This window comes from Tupaia chinensis, unplaced genomic scaffold (assembly GCF_000334495.1).
Source record: "Tupaia chinensis unplaced genomic scaffold, TupChi_1.0 Scaffold000217_1, whole genome shotgun sequence".
In the NCBI taxonomy this organism is placed as follows: Eukaryota; Metazoa; Chordata; class Mammalia; order Scandentia; family Tupaiidae; genus Tupaia; species Tupaia belangeri.
In genome coordinates, this window is record NW_006159692.1 from 1,611,774 (window position 1) to 1,621,015 (window position 9,242).

The 9,242-nt window shown below is 44.7% G+C and overlaps 1 protein-coding gene across 2 annotated transcripts in view; it reads left to right on the top strand.

Moving 5' to 3' along the window:
- IFIT1B (interferon induced protein with tetratricopeptide repeats 1B) overlaps nucleotides 1-4,169 on the top strand; it is an 8,278-nt gene extending 4,109 nt beyond the window's left edge. For both annotated transcript variants that reach the window (XM_027771489.1, XM_006147616.3), the window contains exon 2: nucleotides 2,331-4,169. In XM_027771489.1, the coding sequence (XP_027627290.1) occupies nucleotides 2,419-3,753 (1,335 nt within the window). In that variant the 5' untranslated portion in view covers nucleotides 2,331-2,418 and the 3' untranslated portion in view covers nucleotides 3,754-4,169. The remainder of the gene's footprint in view (nucleotides 1-2,330) is intronic.
- Nucleotides 4,170-9,242: the final 5,073 nt, after the last annotated feature.

Here is a 9,242-nt window from a genome sequence, read left to right on the forward strand (position 1 = left end):
AAGAGTGGACTGGAGTCTATAACCATCTCTTTCTGCTAAACAAGATACAAAGTTTATATAAAGAGATCGGTTTGAGATACATTTAGAAACAAAGGACAAGTTATTCCTTGTGGAGCGGTAGAAAGGATGAGAAGACACTGTTAGCAGGATTGCAAGGAGATGTGGTAGCTCACGGGGCCATCACTGCTTGGGGAGTGCTAGGTGTGCTGGCGTGCAGGGAGGCTAGAAACAACCAGTTTCCGTTCCCTCCAAGGAGCTAATGGATCAGCAATGATTAACAAGGAGCAGAAGCAAATGGAATCAGTCAAGACAACGCTTAGATCCCAGATTAGAAGCTAAATGTGGGGAACCAGCAGTTAGTGTAATGGCTATGTTGCTGGACTCTCACGTAGTCGACCACGGTTCACATCCCGGACCTGGTGGCTTAAAACTCACGCCAGGCATGTGTGTGTGCATGTCCAAGATCCTGAGAGGAGAATGGAGGAGAAGGGATTGTGGCGTGACCATTCCCCCGGGGGGTGATTTCTCGCTTTCTGTCTCTATGTCTCTCTCTGTCTGTCTGGCGAGCACATGTGCCCTATAGAGAAAAAAATTCTCAAAAAAAAAAAAGAAGCTAAATGTAGCCTTATAATGCTTGAGTTGATAAAATTTTCTCAGGTGTCAGGACCAACCAGTAGATGGCATAATGTTTACATCGCTGGACTCCCTCGCAGTCAACTGCAATTCGAGTCCTGAACCCAGTGACTTAAAAAAACTCACACCATTGGGACCAGCAGTTGGCTATGTCACTGAACTCCCTTGTAGCTGACTACGGTTCAAGTACCAGACCCAGTGGCTTAAACTCACGCCAGGCACATGTGTATGCATACCCAAGATCCTGAGAGGAGAATGGAGGAGAAGGGATTGCAGTGTGATCATCCCCCTGGGGGGTGAATTTTTGCTTTCTGTCTCCCTGTCTTTCTCTGGTGAGTGCATGCACCCTATAGCAAAAAAATCTCTTTAAAAAAAAAAAATCTTCTCAGATATCATATAGAAAGACTGGTGGCATCTTTCCTTTCCTATCTTCATGGGAAGGCAACTGTAAATACTCAGCAAGATTTAGTTGGCTTCTAGTAGTTAAGCCTTAGGCTTCATCTATTGTAAGGGAGGTTTCTATAAAACTCCTTGTAAGGAAAGAGAGATAGAAGTTAAAGGATGATTTCCCTAAAGCCTAATCTATTAAGATGGACTTGAAGCCTAAGAATAGTATAGTCACTTTTGTTCTCTTACAACTCTGTTACAACATTCTACCCCCTAGTTCTCCCAGGATCCAAGCCAAGAGAAAGGTAAAGGATAACACATGTCAGTAACTACTACTATAAGAAAAAATAGTAATTCTCTTCTGGTAGGTTGTAAGGGAGCCTTAAAAGTTTGTCCAGGTTGTACACTCGAAGCTCTGAAATCTCGGTGAGAGCTGGAATCTAGTACACTGTCGACTTACCAGGCATAGCGCTTGATTAGGCCATTATGAACAAAAGAGTCTCTACTCACAAAACGTTCTTGCTGGTCAGCAGCGGAGGTGCCTGAGATCGGAGTCCATATTTAGTAAGCCCGGAAGGGCTCATCCCTGAAATTCTAGTAGCTCTTGAAGTAATGGCTAACTGCACGGGTGATATTCCTGGGCAGTGTCTGGACCTCATCACATCATGCACTGTGATGGGCAAAAGTAGAATATTTGGGTCAAAACCTCTTTCTGATTCATCTCCTTCAGGGATGGTGACAATTTTCTGTGAATGTTCTTAGGCATAATATTGATCTTACCTACTCCTGACCCCCCACTCTCCCACACACACACACACACACACACACACACACACACATTCATTTACACTGCATTGGCTAATCTTTCTGGGGCACAGTTAGGTGGTGAAAAGAAAGGTTTCAGGAGCTCCCTACTTCAGTTGTCAGTCATACAGTTCTGCCCTTAAACAGGATACACAGTGTCAGGGATAGCATCTTCCACTGGCTCAGGCCTGCCTGTGTGGGCAGGAATGAGAATCAGAGAATCAGTCTTGGAGGGGGAGACTTCAAGAGAAATGAGAGGCTATGTCGAGCTGCCTGCTTTTGAGGTAACTTTAGACTTCACGTGGCCTGCCTATTGGCCCCATGAAGTGATTAGCACTTTCTTGGGGTCTTTATGTCCTCAGGACATGACCACAGAATGCAGAGAGGCAACAGATAATGGAAAATGGGATACTGAAAGAGAGATTTGATTCTTTGGACTGTGAGTTTCATTTCAGTGGGTTAAATGCTCCTAAAATCATAGAAGCAATTGTTATCTGTTTTTACAGTGAGGAATCTGCCAGAAAACACATTAAAGATAGTCTGCTTCAGCTGAGATGTCACTTTACATGGAAGTTGCTCATTGAAGACTCTGAAATGCCTGATTTAGAAAACAGGGTCTTGGATGAGGTGGAGTTCCTAGACACTAAATACAAAATGGTAACCCACAACCTACTGGCCTATGTGAAAAACCTGAATGGCCAGAACGAGGAGGCCCTGGAGAACTTAAAGAAAGCTGAAGACTTAATCCAGAAAGAGTATGCTGACCACTTGGACATGAGGAGTCTGGTGACCTGGGGCAACTATGCCTGGGTCTATTACTACATGGGCAGGCTGGCAGAAGCCCAGACGTACCTGGACAAGGTGGAGAAGACTTGTAAGAAGTTTTCAAGTCCCTTCTGCTATAGGATGGAGGATCCTTGGATGGACAACGAGGAAGGATGGGCCTTGCTGAAGTGTGGAGGAAGGAATTATGGACAGGCCAAGGCCTGCTTTGAAAAGGCTCTGGAAGTGGACCCCGACAACCCCGAATTTAACGTTGGCTATGCGATCACCACCTATCGTTTGGATTACTCTTATGGAACACCATGTAACATTAAGAATACAATTTCCCTGCAGCCCCTAATGCAGGCCATCAGGCTAAATCCGGAAAATGCTTATATTAAGGTTCTCCTTGCCCTGAAGCTTCAGGATTTAGGACAGGATGCTGAAGGAGAAAAGCACCTTGAAGAAGCACTGAGCAGCCATTCCTCACAGACCTATGTTTTGAGATATGCGGCCAAGTTCTACCGAAGAAAAGGCTGCCTGGATAAAGCTCTCCAGCTTTTAAATATGGCCTTGCAGGCGACACCCACCTCTGCCTTCCTGCATCGCCAGGTAGGGCTTTGCTATAAGGCACAAATGATCCAACTGAAAATAGCTAAAAACATGCAGCCGAGAGGGCAGGACAGAGAAACTCTGGACAGATTGGTTCAATTGGCTATAGATAAGTTCGAAAAGACTTTAGCACTAAAGCCCACATTTGAGATGGCTTACGTGGACCTGGCTGAAATGTACGCAGAAGCGGGCCACCACAGAAAGGCCGAGGATACTTTTCAGAAAGTGTTACACATGAAGGTCACTGATAACCATTTGCAGCAAGAGATCCATTTCCGCTATGGCCGTTTCCAAGAATTTCATGGGAAATCTGAAGATAGAGCAATCACCCATTATTTAAAAGGTCTAAAACTAGAAACAATGTCCCTCGCCCGGGAGAAGATTCTCAGTGCTTTAGAGAAGTTGGCTAAACGGCGTTTTTACCGGAATGTACACGTGGTAGAAAGCGCCAGCCTCCTTGGACTCATCCACAAATTAAAAGGGGAAGTGACTGAAGCCCTGCTGTACTATGAGATGGCTCTGAGGATGGCTGCTGACCTGAACCCTTTATTTTGAAATGCAGGTCACTATTACCATGGAGTGTCTTCCCAGCTAAATATATCAACAGTCTTGCCTGAGTGCTGCACTCAGAAATATAGGAGCTGATGAAAAGCAGAATGCTGGGGTACAGTATATCTCATCCTCTCTGCCTGGCCCTGTCTTGCTTTCCCCTTCAACCATCTGGTGACAACAAGATTCCTCCACAGCACAGCCCTGCCATCTCTGGCCAAGGCTGATAAATGCTGTTTCAGACCCTTGTCATCGGCTGGACCAATACAAATAGTTTTCCTTATGATTTTGCCTTTGGGATAAACATCTCCCAGCCTCAATCTAGCCGGTGTCATGAACAGAGGAGACTTGAGCAGGGAAGGTTTCGTTTTTGTGTAGTCAAGGGGACTGACCTGTAAGAAGATCTAAGAGCAAAAAAAAAAGAGTGAAAACTTAAAAAGAAATAGAAAACTTCTGGAGTTCAACATAGCGTTTTAGCCAGCGTTCCATCTCCCAAATTCCCACTGAACCCTAGCCCTGCTGGTCGATGAACTGTCTATGACATGATACTAAATCAGCCTGCTGTTTACATCTGTCCACCTGTTGGCAAGCACATGGGATCTATGTAATCCAGACACATTGCTGGGCATTTATTCACAACTAAATTATATTGGGGAAAAGGAAAACAAAAGAAGAAAAGAATCTGTTTAGGATGTGTGAGTTGAAAATGTCCTTAATACCTTCATGCAGTTTTGTTTTTGTTTTTTGTTTGTTGTTGTTTGTTTGTTTGTTTGTTTTTTGAGGTTTTTGCTATAGGGTATGTGTACTCGCCAGAAAGACAGAGAGAGACAGAGAGAGAGACAGAAATTGAGAAATCACCCCCCCCCTGGGGGGGGGGATGGCCACATTGCAATCCCTTTACCTCCATTCTCTTCTCAGGATCTTGGGCACGCACACACATGCGTCTGGCGTGAGTTTAAACCACTGGGTCTGGGACTCGAACCATAGCTGACTACATGGGAGTCCAGCGACATAGCCATTATGCCAACTGCTGGTCCTCCTTCATGCAATTTTTAAGTGTTTGCTGGGTAGTGTGTGATATAAACTCCTTTTTCTCGTTATTCAGAAATATTCATTAAAATTTGCTAAGATCATAAATTTTTTTAGTATGTTTTATTGGTGAAATTTTTAAAAAATGATGTGTAATTCATGTTTGAGAGGAAATAGAAAAATCCAGACCAATTTATGCTGCACTAGAAGGCCTGAAGCAGAGAAAAATCATGGGAATATAAATCCTATCAAGGGTTGAAAAAAAATATTGGGGCAGTATCTACTTTCACAGGCCATGGAGTTGGATGTTTGTTTGTTTGTTTTTTTTGGAGAGGTTTTCACTATAGGGCGCGTGCGCTCGCCAGACAGACAAAGAGAGACATAGAGACAGAAAGCGAGAAGTCTCCCCCCCAGGGGGGATGGTCACGCCTTCCCCTCCATTCTCCTCTCGGGATCTTGGGCACGCACACACACGCGCCTGGCGTGAGTTTTAAGCCACCGGGTCCGGAACGAGAACCGCGGTCGACTACATGGGAGTCCAGCGACATAGCCATTACGCTAACTGCTGGTTCCCCTGGACTTGGATGTTTAACTTACATTACTTGACCTCTGGGAGCTGGGACTGACCAATTGTGGAAGTTGGCGGGAGAGGGGAGTTTGGGAGTGCCATTCAGATCATTCAGATGACACTGGGGAACACACGTAACACTCTTTTCAACTTTGTTGATATTTCAATGAAGAAGAGAGTCATTAGATTTAACCAGAGGAAATTACAAGGGCAGAGAGACTGTCTTTTCCCAATAAACAGGTTTGACTCTGCGGCTCACCCAGCCTTGCCTTGAGTTCCTTACTTGTGGTTGCCACAAAGCCACTTGCAGTGGGAGACTTTCCTCCACTCGAAGAAAGAACTAAACAAGAAATTCTGAGAAAACATGCACACGATGTTCTTCCAACTAGATAATTCTAAGATTTTGGTTAGCCCAGGTCCTAATATTATTGCTGAACTCATAACTATTGTTCTTTGGCCACTGGTTCGTCTTGAAAGAAAGAAATAATTACACCTTTAGAGTCCTCTTAGTTGAATGCGTCCTAAATGTTGGTAAGTTGTCAGCAAATTGGGTTTCATTGCACCAAATTCACTTGTTTATTAATGTTGAAACCATCCCACCATCCCAAGTACTAGAACCCAAATCAATTTCCCTAGCAGCTGAGTCTACTTCACAGAGCTTGAGTGTGTGTGTGTGTGTGTGTGTATGCTTGTCTATTTGGGTGAGCACAAGTTAAGCCTTAAAACAAGCAATTTTATTTATTTATTTTAGAGGTTTTGGAGTGATGCTTGCCAGATAGACAGACAGAGACAGAGACAGTGAGAGAGAAAGTGAGAAATCAACCCCCAAAGGGTATGGCTACACTGCAATCCCTTCTCCTCCCTCTCCTTCTGGGATCTTGGGCATGCACACACACACACACACACACACACACACACGCCAGCGTGATTTTCAAGCCACTGGGTCCAGGACTCGAACTGCAGTCAGTCACGTGGGGGTGCAGTGACATAACTGCTATGTCATCTACTGGCCCCAAAACAAGCTATTTTAAAGCATAATCAAATCCCCTCACATTAGCTTCCCTCAATAAAAAAATCATGGGTTGGTTGGCTGAATACCTTACAAATGTGGTTCTTATCAGGGGCTTCTATGTACAGTATGGGCCAGCGAAAAACAGAGGGATGCTGGAGGGTATATTAAAAGACTTATCTATCTGACCATACTAAAATAAAAACAATGAAAGGATAAATAAAAACGTTGTCATGGTTACCTATGAGAAAAGAAAGGGAAAGAAAAGAGAAACAGCAATAGAAGCTAGAATTCTAGAACTATTTGGAACCACGACATATTTTACCTACTTATGAAACAAATTTGTATTTTAAAAATCAATCCACACATACATAATTTATCAGTTAATTCATTATATTATTGCCTTTTTATATAACAACATCAAATAATTCCATGAGTGGATGGAGAATTGTATGGATGGATAGATTTGTGGTCAATAGTGAAAGATTATTTGTAGAATCTAGCTATATGACTGTTCATTGTAAAATTCTCTTACCTTTCTCTGTGATGATGTACATAATAAAAAGTTTTGACAATAAAAGCAAGTAGAAATACTTCAAAAGTAGAGCAAACTGAAACAAATGAGTCAACGTAGATTTGGGATGGAGAATAAAAACTGCACTGAGAGTGGAGCCGGCAGGTGGTGTGGTGATTAAAGCACTGGACTCCCACACAGTTGACCACAGTTTGAATCCTGGAACTAGCGGCTTGAAAATCATGCCAGGCATGGGAACCAGCAGTTTGCGTAATGGCTATGTCGCTGGACTCCCACGTAGTCGACCGCGGTTCGTGTCCCGGACCCGGTGGCTTAAAACTCACGCCGGGCGCGTGTGCGTGCGTGCCCAAGATCCCGAGAGGAGTATTGAATTGCGGCGTGACCATCCCCCTTGGGGGGTGATTTCTCGCTTTCTGTCTCTATGTCTCTCTCTGTCTGTCTGGCGAGCGCACGTGCCCTACAGTGAAAATCTCTCCAAAAAAAAAAAAAATCATACCAGGCATATGTGTGTACATGCCCCAAATCCCAGGCGGATAGCAGAGGGAAAGGCTTGCGGCATGGCCATCTCCCCTGGGGGCGATTTCTCACTTTCTTTCTCACTGTCTCTGCCTTTCTCAGGCAAGCCCATGTGCCCTACGGCAAAAGAAAAAAGAAAACCACACTGAGGGGAAGCATTCCAAGGAATTTTTAATACATGGTGACTTGACTCCACATCTGCAAAAGAATTTAGCTTACAGTCAAAAGAATGGGGAAAAAACGATTTAACTCCACTGAGCAAGCATGCTGGAGGTGCTTTGTGGATTTTCCTCTTCTGAGACCATTAGTGTACTGTGTAAGAAATCGTATGAGGAGTTAAGTTGACACCAGTTAGAAAAGGAATATTCAATTTGGGATGAAAGATACACAGATGTGAGATCAATTGGGTTAAGTAAAAATCCTGTTTACACGGATTTCTAGGATGAGTTGATGGCATGTATATTTTTTAAATTTTAATACATGATAGAACATGCATGCATGCTAAAGAGAGAGAAACACCCTCTTCGGGTCTTGTTACTCTGCTCTCCCCTCCCCCTGGCCTTCCACTTGTCAGGATCTTGGGCGCTTGGGCTCTCAGGCACTCCTCCAACATGGTTTTTTTTTTTTTTTTTTTTTTTTTGTGGTGTTTTACGCTGCGGGTGCGCTCGCCAGACAGACAGAGAGAGACTTAGAGACAGAAAGCGAGAAATCACCCCCCAGGGGGGGATGGTCACGCCGCAATCCCTTCTCCTCCATTCTCCTCTCGGGATCTTGGGCACGCACGCACATGCGCCCGGCGTGATTTTTAAGCCACCGGGTCCGGGACACGAACCGTGGTCGACTACGTGGGAGTCCAGCGACATAGCCATTACGCTAACTGCTGGTTCCCTCCTCCAACATGTTTTGAGGCCAACCTGGGTATCCAAAACCTTGGTCAACGTGTTTTTCCAGCACTGAAGTTCAGTTTGCCACCAAGTGCACCACTAGGTTGGAGCAAGCTTATGATATGTATATTTTTAATTCCCAGAGGACACATGTGCTACCAGAGAGAGACAGACACAGAGAGGGGAGAAAGCACACTCCAGGAGGTACAGTCACACTATAATCCCTCTCAATTCCTCCATCCTATAGAGATTCTAAGCACATGCGCACACATGCCCAGTGTGTTTTTTAAGTTGCCAGGGCTGAGATTCAAACCATAGTAGACCATGTGAGATCTGGCTCCCTTAACTGCTAGGCTATGAGGCCAGCTAGCTAATGAAATATTTTACCTTTAAAATATGCACCTAGTGGGAACCAGCAGTTAGCGTAATGGCTATGTCGCTGGACCCCCACATAGTCGACCGCGATTCGAGTCCTGGACCCGGTGGCTTAAAACTCACGCCGGGCGCGTGTGCGTGCATGCCCAAGATCCCGAGAGGAGAATGGAGGAGAAGGGATTGCGGCGTGACCATCCCCTCTGGGGGGTGATTTCTCGCTTTCTGTCTCTATGTCTCTCTCTCTGTCTGGCGAGCGCAAGCGCCCTATAGCGAAAAAACCTCTCAAAAAAAAAAAAAATGCACCTAGTACCAGGGCAGCCAGTGGAATGGCAGTTAAGATGGCTAGATCTCATGTGGCCTATTGCACAGTTTGAGTCCCAGACCTGGCGACTTGAAAAATACACCAGGTGCATGTATATGCATGCTCAAAATTCAGATAAGAGAAATGGAGTTGAGGGGATTGCAGCATGGCCATCCCCCATGGAAGTGCTTTCTCACTTTTCTTCTTTCTCTCTTTGTCTCTCTCTGCTGAATGCATGGTAGATTAAAAAGATAAAACAAGGGCCAGCAGGTGGTGTG